Raw genomic sequence first — 18863 nt, 5'->3', positions numbered from 1 at the left:
AAAAATAAATTTTCTCTATTAGCTTCTTGTTATGAGGAACAGTATCCTACATAAACATGTTATTTATTTAAAGTGGGCAAAATTAGAGCTAAGTTTGTCTTAATTCATAAAAAAAGGGTCATTATTTTTCAAATGTTAGCTTTAATTGTTACTTCGACAGCCATGAATATTGGTTGTCACAGTAAAATACTTAAAATTATACTCGCATAATTGAAGTGCACTCTGTACGAGAAAAATAGGGGGCTGTGTGAAGACAAATGAAACCAATCTATCAGTATGATTATCATGTAGACGCCAAAGCTCTGTCTTTGACATGGGTTTAAATCACTTTTTTACCTCCATATGTTCTCCATATGCACTGACGCAACATAAACTATTATGCAGGCAGGCTCACCACATGTCACTCCCATGCAATCCCTCATGAAGAGATCATAAATACCATGAAACAACAGACAGTGATGCATCAAAAGCAGACAGATGGATAATTAATAACACACACATTCAGCCCTTGCACGGTTACCCAGTCTGACGTGCGTGGTGCCGTCTGCTTATCAGTCCACTGTTTGATCATAATGGCGTGACAATATGTGATGTTAGACTTGGCAAGGTGGGGGAAACAGTATCAGCAAGACACCAGATAGGCACCAGGGTGTCTTTATTATGATATAACACACATACGTGGATTATGAACAGGTGTACTGAGCAGAATTTGAATGTAGTGACCCACTTCACTGTGCTAATGTACCATAAGCCCACTGGGAAATGTCAACATGATCTTCCTGTTGTAGCGTCAGTGTTATTTTTGGATATCTCATATACAAGCATACAAGCTCTTTTTCTCCCTCTTACTTACACATACACGAAAACACACACACAAACACACACACAACCTGTTCCAGTTCGCTGCCTCCGTGCTTGGCATCTCCCTCAAAAACTCCCCTCTCATTGTTTGCATGGGGCTGTGATCAATGTAGCATTGGACCAGAGTTGCCCACACTGCAAGTTCCCTAGACACTAACCAGACGCTAATGAAAACATCTGAAATGCCGCCAAGGCCACTGGCTAGCACACATACTGTACCTAATCACATGCCATTATTAACGCCTAAACACACCCCACTGATTGGGGCCATTGTGGAAAAGCTGCTAGCTACAACTAGGGGTCCAAAGATGTGAAGGTGTGGGGGTTTTCAATTTGAACATGTGGCAAGCAGTCACCTTGTTTTTCAGCCCTCGTTAGGAGTTTCTGCCCCGAAGCAGTATTTATTTTCTTTCCATTAACGTGAACAGAATTCAGTTAAAAGAAAAAGACTTTTAAATTCATTGCTCACCGCAGTGCTAAACTTTTAACCAGGTAAATCCTTTAAGAAAAAAAACAATGCTTTTCTTACTCATAAGGCATTAATGATTAAAACTTTAGCTAATTAGTCATTTGCAAAAGTAATTAGATACAGTAACTGTGACCTTAGACCTCCCCACACGGATGCATATAAAGCATATCAGAAGTAAGACATATACATATATTATGACTAATATAAGCTACATTTGCAACAGCACAAAAATAGAAGTAGGATTACATTAATCTTTGATTAAACAGATAATGCTATAATTATCTATTATAATTTATCTGCTATGATTTAACTTTGAGCAAATAAGAAGTTAATGATTTTGATTAAATATGAATCGAATGATCTGAAATCATTGCACTGTATTTTTATTAAACTTCAACATACAGTCACAACGTTTTTCTGAAACACGTGTGCACAATAAAATAATCTTGGATTTAAAAATAGAAAACCTTTTTTTAAAACTAATTTGAAAGTACGGGGTAAGAATAACACCTATGCACATATAGTAGCTGCCTACACATCATAAATAGTATAATATGAAGGATGATAAATGGTGATACTACTAATTAATACTATTTTGTCTTATGCCATACGTGTTATTATGTGCCACGCTTGTGGATCAGTCTACCTAATGACTGCTGGCCTGCTGAGACTTTTAAAACTTATTTTACTTTTCATATATTTTACTTTATTTTACTTTTCATATATTTAATGGCATGTTCATTGAATCATTCCTTTACATGGTTAATCCTCTTTTATTATATTTGTGTATCTATTTGTTCACTTTAGTTTCCCTTACATCTTTTTTTATCTGTCAGGTGGGTGTCGATATCTAGGTGGGGTTGTAGGGACAGAGGGGTGATGAGAGGGATGAGTGAAAAAGGTGTTTGTGTCCGGCTGTGTATTTTTGTTTATTTTCTCCTTTTAATGTGTACAGAAATCTGAGTTGCATCTTTATTGTATGAGAAGTACTTTGAAAATAAAGTTTTGATTGATTGATTGATTGATTGATTGATTGATTTATACAGTACAATATGAGTGAGTAGCTATCTATTAGCTAGCTAGCTAGATCAGCTAGCTATCAATAGCTACCTTAATGTTAGCCACAATTAGCACAATTAAAGCTCTCTACGTTAGCTACTTTTTGATGCTCCCTTATTCACACGGGGTCTCCACAGCAAGTAGTAGCCCAGTATGTTTGATTTGGTAGATTTTTTAAACCCTTCCTGATGTAACCCAAAAGGAGTTTGTGTCTACTCCCAGAGAAAAAAAACAGTGGATTGTTTGTTTGCTAATGCATAAACGACTGCACTATGGAGCTACTCCCTATCCTCTATCTAATCAACTAAATTCAGCTCATGTTTCTGGTTCCAACCCAGAACTCCATCCCTTTAATGTCTCTGCAAAGGTAGTAACTCTAAGACCCATATATTTATGGACTACAGGCAGAGTGGTCTAATATCTGGCATCCAAAACAAGCAAGCCAGCCAACTCCCAAATACCAAAGTAATGTAGCCTTACTGGGATTCTACACTTCTTGCTACTTCCAGAACTAATTGCTCCCTTGCCCATAGTGCTGGGGGCAAAACCTAACTTCTGCATCACCTGCCTTAAAAATATCTATTAGCATGTCACGTCTTCCTTAGGCATCACTGTGCACCTAATTATTTTTTCTTCACCCAAGGGATTGCATGTATAATAGATGATATTTGTTTTAACTCTCTCCAAAGAAAATGTGTCCCTAACCTTATCCCATGGGGCCCGCCTTTACAGAAAATAAGGTTCGGGACACATTCACAGTGACATGGATTTACACACTCCTCTCTCTCAAAGCTACAAAGAGGTTTTATCCCCTGGAATATCCCTCAAAGCAAAGTAGGCCAGAAATCATGGATTCAGGTGCCATATCAATTCCCTGGTTGCATCGACAGTGCTGCATGTTGACGGCATAACAGAGCTCGGCACACCAGCCATCGCCATTCTTTTTGACAGTATTATTTCACAGCCGCTGTGTTAGGAAGTAATTGTTATTTGTGTGCGCTCGCACCCTGAGTTCACATCCAGCAAATATGTGTTGTTGTTGTTTACCCTCCTCAAACTCCTCTATTGTTACCATGGCTCTCTTTTTGCTCTTTCCTCCACCTTTTCTTGTTCAGAAAATGACCCTCCTTCCTCTTTGTGGCCAAATCTTCACCTCAGCTCTTTCTCTCTCTTCTAGATTACGGTACTATCAAAAAAGTGCTTTCCCCGCTCAACCAGTCTACAGGGAGCTGCCTTTTAGAAGAGATCGAGCTGTTCCCTCCCAGGAAGAGGCAGCACATCCGGAGCCTGCTGATCCTGCACAGCCGCAGCGAGCTATACGTGGGTGTGAGAGACCAGGTCATCAAGATCCCGCTCAAGAGATGCAGCTACCACAAGAGCAGAGAGTGAGTACATGCGCAAAGAAACCAACAAACCAACACCGTTAATCTCAGTTGAAATGGTCAAAAAAGCAAATGTGCTTACAACGAAATTTTAAAGCTCCCTCTTTCACGAGATGCTCTTTATCTGAGGGAGCCAGGCCTTTGTGTTGATCAGGGGCCTTTGGTGAGATTAAAAATCCTCTAAATCAGCTTTGTCTGAGCCACTGGAGGTGCCCACGGCTGCCCTGTCTCGATGTCGCTCATTGTCATTGACCCGCCCACAAAACCACATGTTTTCTGCCTCGTGCACAGTCCTGCAGCGACCGTGTGCGTGTGTTTATCAGATATATTGAGTTTCTGTCTGTCTGGAAGAAGCTCCATCAAGGTATAAATATTGGCAAAGAAAACCTGAGACAGAGGCCGGGGTGTGAAGACTCACTAAGATTGGGATCCCATCCATCATGGCACACAGGAAAGGAATCACACCTGCATACCTTATCTCTCGCACAATGAGCTGTTATTGGAATACACAAAAGACTTAAGGCTTCATATTACAGCTGTGGCTCTGTGATATATGCTGCAGCCATAATGGCACTTCATCACATCGCTGATGCTTTTTTTTTTTTTTTTTCTTAAAGAGAGAATTCAGAACAGAAAAAAACAGATAAAAGTAATAAAATCTTGGACACGGACTGGCAGCTACAGGGAGTGTTTCTGAGATCATCACTGACATTTCTTTGAGGTTTGCCTATTTGAAATATTAGACGGCTGTCTCCGTGTTTTGCTGTGTGGCTCACCGATGGGAGGTGTACGATCTGTACAGCCCTTAAGGCCCCATGAAAGACAGGTACTGACGTGTTACATCTCCCTTTCATTTTGTTCTCCTGTCTTTGGCCCTGATATTTTGTCTGGACACCTACAGTCACCCAGACATTATGTCAGCCACTTTCTGTGTGCAGGAAAGCATGAGTCTTCCCTTTCTGTAATTTTATACAGCCAGATAGGGTATGATCATGTGTTGCTTGCATAAGCTCACTTGTTTGTGTGTGCATGCGGTTCATTGTTATGAAACCCACGGACAACTTTGTTACATTTCACTAGGGGCATGTCAGCCAGCATTGAAGCCTGCGGCTCAAAGATATGTCATTGTGCTGTCAGTGCAGACTTTTATTTATATGAAAATAGTAACATCGGGCTTTTTATTGCACTCAGCAAAACATCTGAAGCGGATACGGCAAAAACAGACCCAGTTATCTTTACTACAGCATTCTCATGTGGGAGCTGATAAGCTATTTGAGTCAGGAATGTATGTGTGCGCGTATGTGATGGCATGAATGTAATCCTGGTGTTTGACTGAAGATTACCTGAAAAATCAGTCACTAAACTGTGTTAGGAGATAATTCTAGGATGCTGATGCATTGCAATGCATGATGGTGATTTACATTCCCACTGTAAATTTTCTTCTTTGTCCTCTCCCAAACGCTCTCTGTACCCCTCTCTTGTTTTTTTTCTTATTTCCTGTGCTGTCACTCTTTTGACACTTTCCCCAGCATCTTATCTCTCGCAGTTCTATATTTCCATACATCACCTTTTCCAGCACCTTATCGTTTAGCTCTCCCAGTAATCTCCCTCTTCACCCTGATATTTGATTTCATGTCAAGCAACGATGCAGAGGTGTCTGTATGCATACATGACAGGTTAATAAAAGCCCATTAAATGCCGAACTTTATTCTCTCCTTTCAGAGCCTGTGTAGGAGCGAGGGACCCGTACTGCGGTTGGGATCTGCTGCTAAAGAAATGCACCACTCTGGAGGAAAGCATCAGAATGAGCCAGTGGGAGCAAAGCATCTCAAAATGCCCTGTGAGTATCATGAAGCTATTGTGTGATGTGCACAGACTTCATTGTAGCTTACTTGCTTGGTGTTTGATTGCTTTATTTTTCTTTTTTCAGCTTTCAAACTTAACAAAAGTTGGCAGAAAACACAATTATCCTTGCTCCACCTGCAAGCTCACTCTCTTTTTCGCATGTATTCGTTTCTTACATTCATTTGTACTCTTCCCCATTGAAAGCTACATCCTGCTCTCCAGATCTTCACGGCTCACGAGCAGTCCCTAAAACCAGCACTGTGAAACATATCCTTCCCAACAACAAAAGACATCTCAGGACTGAACAACTTGACTTTAAGGGAGCTGCATGTACCCTCAGAATGATCGAGAACGCTGCCTCAATCATTCACCTCCGACTGCTGGTTCATTAGCACAACAGCTCTTCCATTTATTTTTAACGTGCACCAGCATTGGGAGCCGTATTAGGGGGCGGTAAGCCTATCAATTTGAGCAGTGTTTCACAGACATCAGTTTCAAGCCAGTCAAGAGTGCTGTGTGGCTCTTTTATGTGGCTTTATATTCAGGGAAATATTTGGCACTCAAGCCATGGCATCTGTCAGCAGAGCTCTGGCAGAAAGCTAGCCAACACCACATCCGCATATCCATTAAGAGCATACATGGACACAATTACACATGCATATATGTGCATGAATAAGCATTACCATTTCAGCAACTGCAACAGTGAGTTTTTTCTTTGTGCCAGAGGCAAAAGCTTCATGAGCTCACCACAACATTTCTAGTCAAAATTTCATCAAGATCACATTTTCACTGAAGCAATTTCAGCTTCAAAACATTTAGCTCTGCTACCTATGATCAGTTGAGCATTTTGGTGAATCATTTTAATGTGCGGGAAATTTACATCATTCTCATATTTGCTCATTAAAAATGAAAGAGGAGCCAAGGCACAGTTAGCTTAGCATAGCACAAAGCATGAAAACAGGGTTAAACAGCAACCCAAACTTCAAGCCTGTGAAATGAAGCCAAGAACTGCCAAAAAATGATGCTCCTCAAATTGGCTCCAAAATTGAGTCGATTCCAAAAGACAATTCATTTCAGTTTCATTTTATTTATATAGCACCTAATCACAATCACAGTTACCTCAATGTGCTTTTTATTGCAAGATACAGACCCTACGATAATACAGAAAGAGAAAAGAGAAAACTCCAACCATGAGCAACCACTTGGAGACAGTGGGAAGGAAAACCTCCCTTTTAACAGGATGAAATCAGACTTGGGGAGGGGCAGACATCTGCCACGACCAATCGAGGGTGAAAGGACAGGAATTTTGTTTTTCAAAGGGCTTTAATCTAGAGCTGATTTGCCAATTCACGTTTAGTGAGTGGGCAGTGATGTAACCCGCCTGTTTAAAAAGTAATTAATGCTTTGTATAATGAGGAGTGTGGCTGTTGTTGTCTACTAAATCATCAAACTTTACTAAAATATGCTCCTCTTTTCTTTTTTTTGTAACTAAGTGTTTCAAAAATATCTCTTTTTGAGGATAGGCCAACTTAATCTACTTCAGTATTGCCCCAAATTACGGTTTCATGTCGCTAGCTAAACTAGCTAGAAAGTGCTAGCATTAGCTAGTAGCTGCTCTGCTCTGTGCTCCTGTCCAAATATGTTCACGTCTGGTTTCACACAGTCACAGTGGCTTTGTCCATTTTTTATATCTTCTCTCTATAAGTTATTGTTATATGATGTAAAATTTTACAAAACAAAAGTGTAAAAATCAAGTTGTCACTCCCATTTTCCTAACAGTATCATAGCTTAAAGTAATTGTCATCTGTCTGATCATGGGCGTGAGACAGCATGGCTTATCTTTTAATCTAACTGTCATTTGGGTTCACATCTCTCCCGCCCCCCAAAATTCAAGTTATTACTTTAAATGCTGATTGAAGATATTACCTGTGTTTCTTGCTGCATAGCCACTAATACTTTAGTTTTTATGCATTTTCAGGTGGCCACATATCACTGCCCACACCACTGATGGGGTATATATTTGCTTGGTTAACCTTTGTCTGGTCCGGTCTAGTCCATTTAGAGTGATCATGAGTTAATCTAAATGAACTTATGAACTAATATGCTGACACTGAGGAATGGCCAGACAGTAGGAGTCTACAACAATTCATTCGCAGTTTGTAAAACCTGAAAATAAAGAAGCGTTCTTTTATCACAGCTAGAGTTTCACTCCCTGTGAGTCCATTAACAGTTTGCAAAGGCTAAACTGGCTGAATGTCTGTTCTCCTGCGAAGTGGAAGCCTGGAGTTGGAGGCCAGTCAAGGGTTTGCACACTGAGTAGTGTTGTGTAGGCAGAGACAGGAGATACGCTTTACCAACCTATTCATAATCGCCATCTGGCTTCACAGTCTCATGTCTGGAAACAAGCAAAAAAATGTGTTTTGCTGTGGTTTTAGGGGAGGTGAAAGTCTTAGTAACAGACATTTTTGTCCCAATTTTAACTCAGGTAAAATGGAAATTTTTACTCAATATTTTTGGTAAGGTATCCGCTTTGCCTGTCCTCCACCAAGCCCAAATCTAAAGCATGTTTTTTATATATATATTTTTGAATAAAAAGAGACCCCTCTCTTGCTTTTTCAGTCAGTGAAAGAATGTATTATTTTTATATTCCATAAAGAAATATGAGTGCTTTTCATCATCTTTCAGATTTTTTCTATTGTCCTCTTTCTGGCGCCTTTTCCCTTCTATTTTGGCATTTTAATGAAAAAAAAACTACATTTCCTGCCAGTAAAAAAGTAATTTTATTTCTCTTTGGATCTTTATTTTTTAATGAGAGATATATACAGCATGAAATATTCATCTACCAAATCATTTATAGCCTCGGCTGTAAATGATATTGCAATATTTCTGCATTGGCTGTCGCTGTATAGTTGTTTGCTTTCTAGGCAGCCCATTGATGTTGTCTGCCTCAGCAAGGGTACCCCATTTAGGCACACAGCAGAGTTCAATTACCAAAAAGAGCGGAGGGCAGACGGTATTCTGCTTCTGCCAAAACTGCTGATGATCACGCTCCCTCTTCCCCTTGTGTGAAAGTGTTCTTTGCATTTTTAAATCATCCTGAAATGTTGCGGCGACATGGCTCATATCATCTGCAGCTCTGAATCTCACAACGGCGCTTTTTTGTATTTAGCTCATACGCCTAGGACATCAGTCGTAATTCATAGCGGCTGCAATATCAGAGCCTTCCTGTTCGATTCTGTTTTGCTTCACATATTCAGTTATGAGGCCACTTTTATTTCCTCATATTTCTGTCCTTTGAATGTGTCCATTCACAGCCTTGATCTGCATTTATGAATCTCTATTTTCCCGTTTTCGTCACTCATCATTTCCTGATGCAATTTTTGTGTATCTTCCTTATGTTTACAGCACATAAATGCACAATTTGGGGTGTGCTGTAGATGTAATGTTTTTTTTTTTCTTTGCATCTATTAGAGGAAAATTGATTTCTGTTTTCATCCACCGATGGGCTGAATTTCACAGAGCAATACCTTCCTGAGAGCATCACTCAATGACCATTTTTGAGAAAGCCATTACTTTCAGGTGTTTTATTTTTGACCTTCTCTGTTGCTGCTAGGTTCGTAATGTTACAGTCGATGGAGGCTTTGGTGCCTGGTCCGGCTGGTCCACTTGTAGCCACAACGACGGAGGCAGTGCAGGGGCTTGTCTGTGTCGGACGCGAGCCTGCGATAACCCAGCCCCGCAGTGTGGTGGGCAGCAGTGTCATGGGATCAGTGTTGAGGTCGCCAACTGCTCCAGGTAAACTACTTTGTTGATGCAGCAGCACATATGTGCAAATGTTTCTAAATTGTCTATGAATATCTTTGCATACATCTATGTAGGGAATGATAGAACTGGAACTTTGAGTAACATTTGAACAGCGGGCACGTCAACATTATTCCCCTATTCAGCTGCTCGGTGACTCAAAGGTTGACAGTTCCCAATAGTAAGGTGTACTAGATGTGTGGTCTCTAGTCACAGACATAAAGCACGATTCGGCAGAAAGTTGATGTCCTTTTTGGTCGCTGCATTCAAGATGGCGGGGTAATATAGAGACTTCTACAAATTTTAAATTAAGGCATCAGTTTCTTGGAAGATGTAATTACAGATTAATCAATATGTATTTATAAGTAACATTGATTTTTTTCTATAAAGTAACCTTGAAAACGACTGACTGTACCTTTAAGAGTGAGGTTGAGATGTTAGTTAATTTCCTGGAGAATTGCATCTACTCCTTTGGTATCTACACACAGCCAGTCATTATGTGTTACATCCTCACTGTCACCTATTTAGGGCTAACAAGTGTTGATTGGGCGTTGCCTTTTTTTGCACCGCATCAGCTGACGTGACTGTTTTTAACTCTCACAGTTAAAGTTGGCGCTGCATGACTCTTCAGGCGGCTATACAAGGATGTGAGCATATTCATTCATGAAGGATGAGGCATTTTGATGAAGGGTAGTTAGAAACAGTCAATTAATCTTTTGCAGTAATAAATGTCTGAGCGTAATCATAAATGCTTATCTCAAACTCAGAGCCTATTATTACATTTACAATGAAACAGACACGTGAAAACACATCCCTTTATCTGATTTGTTTCACTGGCTCATTTTCCCTTAATATGTGCTACAAATATTGGTCTGATCGCCTGCAAGCAGCAAAGTGGTGAAGTGGTTAGCACCATCGCCAAAAAGGGAGAAGGTTCAGATTGCAGGCTGGTCCTTACTCTTCCCGTGTGGCTAAATTGACCATAGGTGTGAATGTGATGGTGAATGGCGGCGTGTTTCTCTGTGTTAGCCCTGAGAAAGGTCGTGCTGTTCCTCTGAGCAACATGCGATGAGGAATGGCTTCTCAGCCAAGACCTTCTTCTTAAACAATAAAGACAGGACAATCTGGTACAAGCAAGACCAATTGCACAGCTTCTCAATCAGTGGCTAAAGTCACAGACTGACATTACTTCGTCTGTCACCATAGAAATGGAGCGTGGACCCCCTGGACTTCCTGGTCTCCCTGCAGCACCACCTGTGGTATTGGCTTTCAGGTGCGTCAGCGTTCCTGCAGCAACCCGACCCCTCGCCACGGCGGACGAGTATGCGTGGGCCAGAACCGCGAGGAGAGGTGAATAATGCAAACGCAACACCCACACATTTACATTGGGCAACATGAGCCGATTCAAGTAAAAACAAGCTTTACAAGTGCGTTTGGATCCATGCATGTTTAAGTTAAGGGAAAAAGAAAACAACTTTTTTCCCCCATAATTTGCAACCTGCTGTTAGAAAGTACGACTTTGGCTGTGACTTTTTGTTTTCCTCCCCGCCTTCCCCCCTCACTTCTGTCCAAATATGTGACAGCCAATTAAGGAATAAGTGGGATAGGCCTGCGCTTGGGTAATTATCTGGCTTTCACACACAGACTGAGTCCATGTTTTGAAGCTTTGGAGGCTTTGCTGTAGAATAATCGCCTTTTTAAAGATGTTTGTATGGTTTCTAAGCAACCTTGAAGGCCTGAAAAAAACTTTCAAGGAGAAACTATGCGAAGAAGCAAGGTAGAAAAGGTCAAGAGATGAGTTTTCTTAAGTTAAATGAGGTCAATTAAATAAGGTGAACCTGAAAAGCACTGAGGAAAACTTTAAGATCTTTAGGTGTGTTCGAAAAATATACGAAACAAGCTGTCTTAGAGAAAGTTAATTCCATCCAAGTACAGAGCGGCATTCCTTCTTGGTGTCCATAGTGTCTGATGTTTTTCATCCATCCCCTGCTGTTAACCCGAGGTGAAGGCTGTAAAAGTACAAATAAACACAGTTCAGAGGATACAGGGAAGGAGAAAGGAGACAGAAATTGTTACCAGTTGTCACCATGGCAACAGAAGCAGCGTGATGGGTGAGTAATAGGATACGGCCTTCAAGGATGAACCTTATATTACTTGTTTTTCTTTTTTTTCCTTTTCCCAGCACTTTTTCATTTCCTCTCACTCCCTCGTCTAACCTCCTGCCTCCCCCCCACCCTCTGGCACTCATTGCTGCTCCTGGAGCAGTCCTTGAGAAAGTGACTGCTCCGCCACGAGCCCTAAGCAAAACATGTACAGAGTGACCGGCACAGCCCACTTACTCAGGAACCAAACCCAAAAAATGCTGGCTGGCACTAAAGACCACAGGAGGCCAGAAGCACATTTTACACCTCCCACCCTTCGATTTCACTCTCCGAGCTTTAATCTCATTTGTTTCATCTCCCCTTCCATCACTGCTTGCTCTGTTCAGCTATTTAAAACACCTTAGGCCACCTTAGAGGCCAGCTGTGAGAGCTGTGAGAAGGATCCTTGTAAGACAGGAGTGAAAGGGGAGGAGTCTTGCGTGTGTGTGTGTGTGTGTGTGTGTGTGTGTGTGTTAAGTGCTTGAAGAGAGAAATGAACAGGAAAGCAGAGACACTGAAAGAAAATGTGTTAACAGATGAATTATGCTGTGTCAGTTTGAGACTGCCCGAGGGAGGAAAAAGAAAGGGATGCTAGAAAAGGTGTATGTGTGTGTCCTGGTGAAGCAGGAATGTTTATTGCTTGTGCCACAAAACAAATTGGGAAGAGATGTAAAAAAAAAAATTAGGTGATCAACACAGTGTCCAAAAAATTTCAACCACCTCTGTCGTTAAAAGCGTGAGGCGGACTGGCGTTTTTTCAAATTCTGCTCGCTGAGCGATTCTTTTAATGCCAGTGGAGGCTTTTATTTTATGAGGCACTGGGTTTCTTTCATAGGTGCTAGACATCTGCACCAAAGACACACTATACGCTGTTGCTTCAAGCACTCTGTTGGGATTAACTCGCAGGCCTTATGTTCACAGATCCATGCATATGACACGAGCTTATATTTACACAGACACGCATATTCGCAAAATACAACGATTCTGAGGGCAAAATAAACTTCTTTTTCTACGTCTTTTTTTTTTTTTGCATTAGCCAACAGGCCTCCAATAAGTCTGGCCCTGATTGTTTGCAGCAGGCAAAGCTTTTAAAGATAAAGTAAATGCTATGAAACAGCAGCGCTACGGGCTTAAATCTGGCCAGTTAATGCCTGCATTTATGAACCTTCTGTTGGTATTTCCCTCAGCACACTGACAGCGTCCGCACTGCTTACTCAGCCTATAGCGGGTAATTAGCCTCGCTTTTGGTTTGATCAGCTCTGTGTGTTTTACCGAGAAGGGAAAAGGATAAGATGAGATGGAGCAAAGCCACTTACTCGTCTGAAATGATTAGTGTGTATGATGATGATGATTCTAAAGCTCTACATATTGATTGCGGACATGTTTTTTTTTTTTTTTTCATATTGTGTTGGGTTGCTGCAGTTAATGCGCACGACTTGTTTGCACGGTCGTCTGTGTGAGCATGTGTGTTTGTGCATCTTCCCCCTTCTCTCGGGCTTTCGCAAGATTGTAATCCACACTTGTCCTCACTTTTCCACACTCCGCCTCCCTACTGTATCGTACAACCGCGCAGATTAGTAGAAGTGGAAAGAAAGACTCTGCTCTAAGGATTTTTAACAACAAGGAGTGTACAGAATGTGGCGTTTGATTTGCCGTGAACAATAGCCGAGTGTTTGAGAATGGTACAATGGAAATATCCCGCCTGAGCCTCTGGAGGAAGGGTTTAAAGAAGACTCGGTTTTCTTCAAAAAGCGGTCATCTGCAAAAAGACAACAAAATAGCAATAAAAGCAATTTTATAGCATGTGTAAGAGTTATAAAATAAATTATAGGGCTCTAATTAGACTGGCAATCGTCTGTAGTTAATGCCTAATGAGGATTGAGCTATTAAAGTATTTTAGACATCGCCATAATCCTGTCTTGTAAAACGATGTAATTACAGATGATGCATGCACATGTGAGGCTTTTTTAATAGGCTGTGTCAATGAATTATGCAAACTACATGTGGAAGTTATGTTTTGAGATTCAATTTTCTTAACTGTACTTTGAAGCCACAGTGGCTAATACAACATTATGCGCAGACATACGCTACAGACCTTCAGACTCGCACCGAGCTGTGTTCTCTGCACTCCAAGGCCACATCAAAGAGGGATGTTGGTTTTTACAAAAGTTTGTTGGAAGTGAAGTTTACACGCCTTTTCAAACATCCCTGTCTTGTGGTCTGAGCTATTTGTAGTTGTAGCGCAGTGGCAAGGTTTCAAGAGTGCGGTGACGTCTTCGGTGTCCTTCATATATCATTTCAGTGGTCTGTCAGATAAAGAAGCTATTCCATTTTCCACAGACAATCCCAGAGACTCCTATACATGATTCAATAAGGTATCCTCTGTGAAAGCTTTTAACCTAACTCCTGTCAGAGCCTCAGGAGTTTTTTGAAGACTGAAACAGCTACAGATGAAGTGTTATTGGACACTTTAGTTACTTATTGGAGGGTAATAACCATCTTAAAGACAGCTGCTTATGAGTTTGATATTAAACATGACATGACAGTGTTGTTTACAGCTTGTTGCACTGACATGAAGTGCAGAGTGGTCAGTGATGCAACCTGGAATATAGAGGATGAGACTGGTTAGAGATACATTCACCTTTTAAGCAGAATAAACTCACAAAAGTACTCAATAACTCTCTCTCTCTCCTGCTGGGGGTCTTGAATTTATCTTTGAGTCAGGACTGCTGCAGTTAAAGGAAGAAAGGTATTTCCATCTGCATCTATTTGCAGACTAGTGGGGCAGAGCAGGTGCTATAGATAGACATTGTTTAATACAGAAGCAGAATGATATGATAAGCTGAGTTTGAGGATGATTGCTGAGTGGCTTGCAGATGCATAGCAACCATGGTCAGGCTAAATCAGCTTAAGTAGAGCGTCCTGCTATGTGTGAAATTTGCCAGTTGGATGTATAGGAGACCATTAGATAAGCCATCAGCTGAATGTGGCTGCGCTTGACTACTATGAGTTTAAATCTGTGCTTATGTGACTTCTCAGGTACTGCAACGAACATTTGCCCTGCCCGCCACACGTCTACTGGTCCGCCTGGTCGGCGTGGGAACGCTGCACTGTGCCTTGTGGCGGCGGCATCCAGTCACGCCGGAGAACCTGTGAGAACGGCAACGACTGTCCCGGGTGTGGTCAGGTATGTCATGCAGAACAATGCCTCTCATATGCACCGTTCTAACACCCGTCTTTTCTCTGTGGCTGTTCATTGTTTGGGAGCTCAGCTTAAGCCATTTGATGCGACGAAGCGTCAGTGGTGATGAAATGGGAACATCTAACACGACCAAATCCCCCGGCTATATTTATACAGTGGCAGCAGCCATCAGATTTATTACCAAGACCTATTTAATACCATGCACGCACGCACGCACGCACACACACACACGCACACACACACACACACATACTGTAATCATTCCACATATGAATAGGCTTATTTTCTGCCACAAAGATGTCTCTAAAGCAAAGATGATGCAAGGAAGTGTTGAAATACGAGTGTTCTTCTTGATGACAGAATGATGTGATGCTTGTGTTATTTCTGCTGCTATTTTCATACACGCACATACTCGCTCATCCTCAGTCCTGGTAAAAATAAGAGAGAACGAACATGATAGCTGTAGCGTCTTGTCCCCCTGTTGAAAACGGATTAAAGAATATGGGTCAGGGCCTTGTGGATGCATGGGATTCTTGAAGTGTATTTCTGTTTGTTTGCGTGTTTTCTTTATCATTTTAAGTAGACGTTTGGATTTTTTTAATGTTTTAGGCCCAAAGCTGAATGTTTTTTAACTTCTTTTGACTTAGAAATGAAATAAGAATTATGTGTATTTTCATAGAATTTTCATGTAAAAGATTGGACACAGACATTCACTTGGTTAAATTAAATAATTGGGTGCTTTTTGCTTTTAGAAAATTTCAGTAAAATGCTGTAAAATACTTTCATTGACCCAAATCGCATTTAGCAGGAAAAAAAGGCACATTACAGAGGTTGTGTAATGGTCTGTTGTAAAGCGAAATAATACAGTGTACACGATGAAACATCCCACGCAAGACCTTGATACCTCGCGAGCATATATAGTATGTGATAATTGCCCGTGACACATTAGTCGATGCAGAACACCCAAATAAAAAGACTGACCTCCCATTAACTAGCAATTTAGCAGTCGTACCTTATCATCTCCTGCTTCGTGCACCTACAGAGCCACACGGTTCCTGTGGTCATATTCCTGTCATTGCATGGTGGCCATTAACACGCTAGGAATAGAGCAACTTGTCATTAGGAATGAGGGAACAGGACAGGAGATGTTAAAGATGGTTTGCGTGTGTCCGTGGAGGTGACAGCGTCGTTGCAGTTACAGTCGTACTACACAAAGGAAAGCAGGAAAGGTCAAACAGGCACTTTGCATTGACTCTTATAAATTTTCTGTTTGTTTAGACAAGTTGTCTTCCTCCTCCCTCTTCCTTCTTGCTCTTGCATTTTCACTTGTTGTCCCTTTCTCCTTTGTTTTGTTTTCTCATTGACTCCTTGTCTTCTAACATTGTGATATGGACTTAATTAGGGACGTTTCAGGCACCGGAGAGGTAATTACATACTGACTTCAGAGGCAATTCTTTGCCGGGGAAGACTTATTTGGACGGTTTTTCTAAGTTATATTAGAGCCACACATTTACTCAGATCAGAGAACCATTTGCTGCCTTTTATTTACAACCCGTATAAGGTGCTAAAAGGCACAGCTGTTAATGTATAACAAGTGCTCCAATGCATTTAAAGCACCCATATCCACACACATTTCTATTCAGACCTTAAAGATTTCCACATATGATGGGGATAATAACAGCAACGGTAATTTCAAGAACCCCCAAAATGTGATGGAGTTCATTTTTATGTGCCATCTGCGTGCGTTTCTTTCCCCGGACACATGTTTAATTAAACAGAAGGAGACCACACGCACAAACACACACATGTTGCAGCTTCTGTCATCACAGCTACTTTATTTAGTCTGGGAATCCTACTGAGACCTGGAAAGGGTGTTAGATCAACAAAGGTGCGCGTATGTTCATTTGCGCCTTTGCGTTTACCTGTAAGGATTTATATTGTCACAGCCACCTGTGGTCAGCTCCAGGTGTTTGTCAGATAGGTATTGACAGCAATGGGTTAACATCTGCTTCTTGTTTTGAAAAAAGAAAGAAAGATTTTAAATCTTTTTTGGAACTTTTTGACGAGTGTGCAAAGTTGAACTAAGTTGGTGATAAATATTCTGTTGTCAATACGCTCCCAACATGTGGTAAAATGAATCCCTGAGCAGAAAAAAAAGTTCAGTTCTTACTTTTTTTGTGATTTTTGTTGATCCCCGAAGCAAACATTTCTTTGCGTATACCCCTCCACAGGGTGCTCGCAACACAGTCAGAAACAGAATAGCTCAACTAAAACTAGTAGGGATTCAGGTCAAGGACATTTCAGTTTAAATCAAAGAGTCCTCGCTCACTATGCAACCCCGCTACCCTGAAAACAAAATGCTGCCAGATGCTTGATTAAAGGAACAACCTCTCTCGGTGCTTTATTTCCATCAAACCTGCCCTTACGTTGCCCCGTGTGTCATAGCCATAAGCTTCAGCTGCAGGCTTACTACAGTTCAGTGCCTCATTTTTGCTGATGAAAAAGGCCACATAACTGCAACTTCATCAGTCTGAAGTCCACACAGTGCTGCTCCATCACATTCAGTGTATTCACTCTACAGTGTTGAGTCCCCAGGGAAGCTAGCTAAGCTAGATAGGAAATAAAACAGTAGTGATGCACTATAGCTGCAATACAGTACTTAACCCCATCTTTTCCTGTGACTTAAAACTTTACCACAGAATTGGAAGTGTGCTCAGTCAACCTTGGATGAATTGGAAGCAAAGTATTTCTTTCCCCCAGTATTGAGACGAAAAGCTATTATTTGCCGGAGGTTATGAATTCTGGAAACAAGGCTAAAATAATTAAATAAATTTAGAAGCAGCTCGCTCACTGTGTTTAGAGTGGGATCATTAACGTGGGCTGGGGAAATTTCATGCTGAATTTATTCCTGCTATGTGCTCCATGGCCAGACAAACTTTTCACAGGCCAGGAAAAATATACCTTGTGCTTCGTATTGACAACGTTTGTGCACACAGGTGAAAATTTACAAGTAAAACTGTAGCGAGCAAAAAAAAAGAAAGGACTTAACTTTTACATCAGCTAGCATAGCAAGAGTGCTGCAGTTGTAATTGTAACAACAGGAGCGCAGAAAGAACGTCACTGCAGCCCCAACAATAAGCATCAAAAGACAAACACTGTGCATTGAAAGGGAAGTTAGATGAATTAATAAGGGTGTAAAACAACAAAAACCTAGAACTTAGTGATTATCTATTTACATTATAAAGTGCTTTGGTGAATCTGTGGCGCTATATAAATAATTAAAGTGAATTATTGCACACAGACAGGCCTGAATCATTTAGTTTTCTCTCTTTCCTTCATATCTTGCAACTAGTCTTGCCGTCATTACCCATAAAAAAGTGTTTTACACATTATTGTGTATTACGCATTACTTTACTTAATTACTCCCTGGAGAGAGTAGTTTGTTACACTACTTGTTTCACTGCTCATGATATGTACTTAAATGCATTGCCACATATTTACTGGTTAGCAGTATAATCCTGAGGCTCAGTCCTACACTGATACAAATCCCTGTCCTAATAGGATAGGACACGCTTACAGTTTTTCTTTTAGTGCTGAAAAGCAGCTGAAAGAGACTTCATGGCAATCATCACAGCAATTCTACTGCGGAAGCATGCGTAGGTGGCAATGGATGCTACAATGCTATAAGCCTGACTGCTCATCGCTGCCATTGTTACCTGCCAAAACTCAGGCTCTGGCTGCTGGGCTGGGGTCAGCATACACTCAGCTTTAAGTCACTCTGGGAATTGATTGCATAGTAGCTTACACAGAGCCAGCGTTGTGTCAGCAGTATAACGTAGGTGTTTCTGTCCTGGATGCAGATTGCAGTTTACCTTCGCACTCTTGTTCTTCCTAAAAATCAAAGTAATGTCCACATGTTTGCTTGTCACAAGTTGTAGACTGCTCCACCCTTTTTTCCTCCTCCCATGTACACCAACCTAAATAAGCTGATTGTAGCTCAAGTGCAAAAAGGCATGTTTGTCACATGTTTGGATCACACTGCCCACACTTCCTGAGACATTTCAAAGTAAAAGCATATCAAGAGAGTATGTTTGGATACATTC

The 18863-nt window shown here is 41.1% G+C and overlaps 1 protein-coding gene across 5 annotated transcripts in view; it reads left to right on the top strand.

Annotated features, from left to right (window-relative positions):
* sema5a (sema domain, seven thrombospondin repeats (type 1 and type 1-like), transmembrane domain (TM) and short cytoplasmic domain, (semaphorin) 5A) overlaps nt 1-18863 on the top strand; it is a 147670-nt gene that overhangs the window by 89347 nt on the left and 39460 nt on the right. For all 5 annotated transcript variants that reach the window (XR_005697547.1, XM_040043678.1, XM_040043680.1 and 2 more), the window contains 5 exons: nt 3567-3774; nt 5494-5611; nt 9230-9411; nt 10624-10767; nt 14598-14745. Coding sequence is in view for 4 of the 5 variants with exons in the window: in XM_040043678.1 (XP_039899612.1) it covers nt 3567-3774; nt 5494-5611; nt 9230-9411; nt 10624-10767; nt 14598-14745 (800 nt within the window). In the remaining variant the exon portion in view is untranslated. The remainder of the gene's footprint in view (nt 1-3566; nt 3775-5493; nt 5612-9229; nt 9412-10623; nt 10768-14597; nt 14746-18863) is intronic.

Source organism: Simochromis diagramma, unplaced genomic scaffold (genome assembly GCF_900408965.1).
Source record: "Simochromis diagramma unplaced genomic scaffold, fSimDia1.1 OVJJ01000602.1, whole genome shotgun sequence".
Classification (NCBI taxonomy): domain Eukaryota; kingdom Metazoa; phylum Chordata; class Actinopteri; order Cichliformes; family Cichlidae; genus Simochromis; species Simochromis diagramma.
This window is presented reverse-complemented; position numbering and strand designations above follow the sequence as displayed.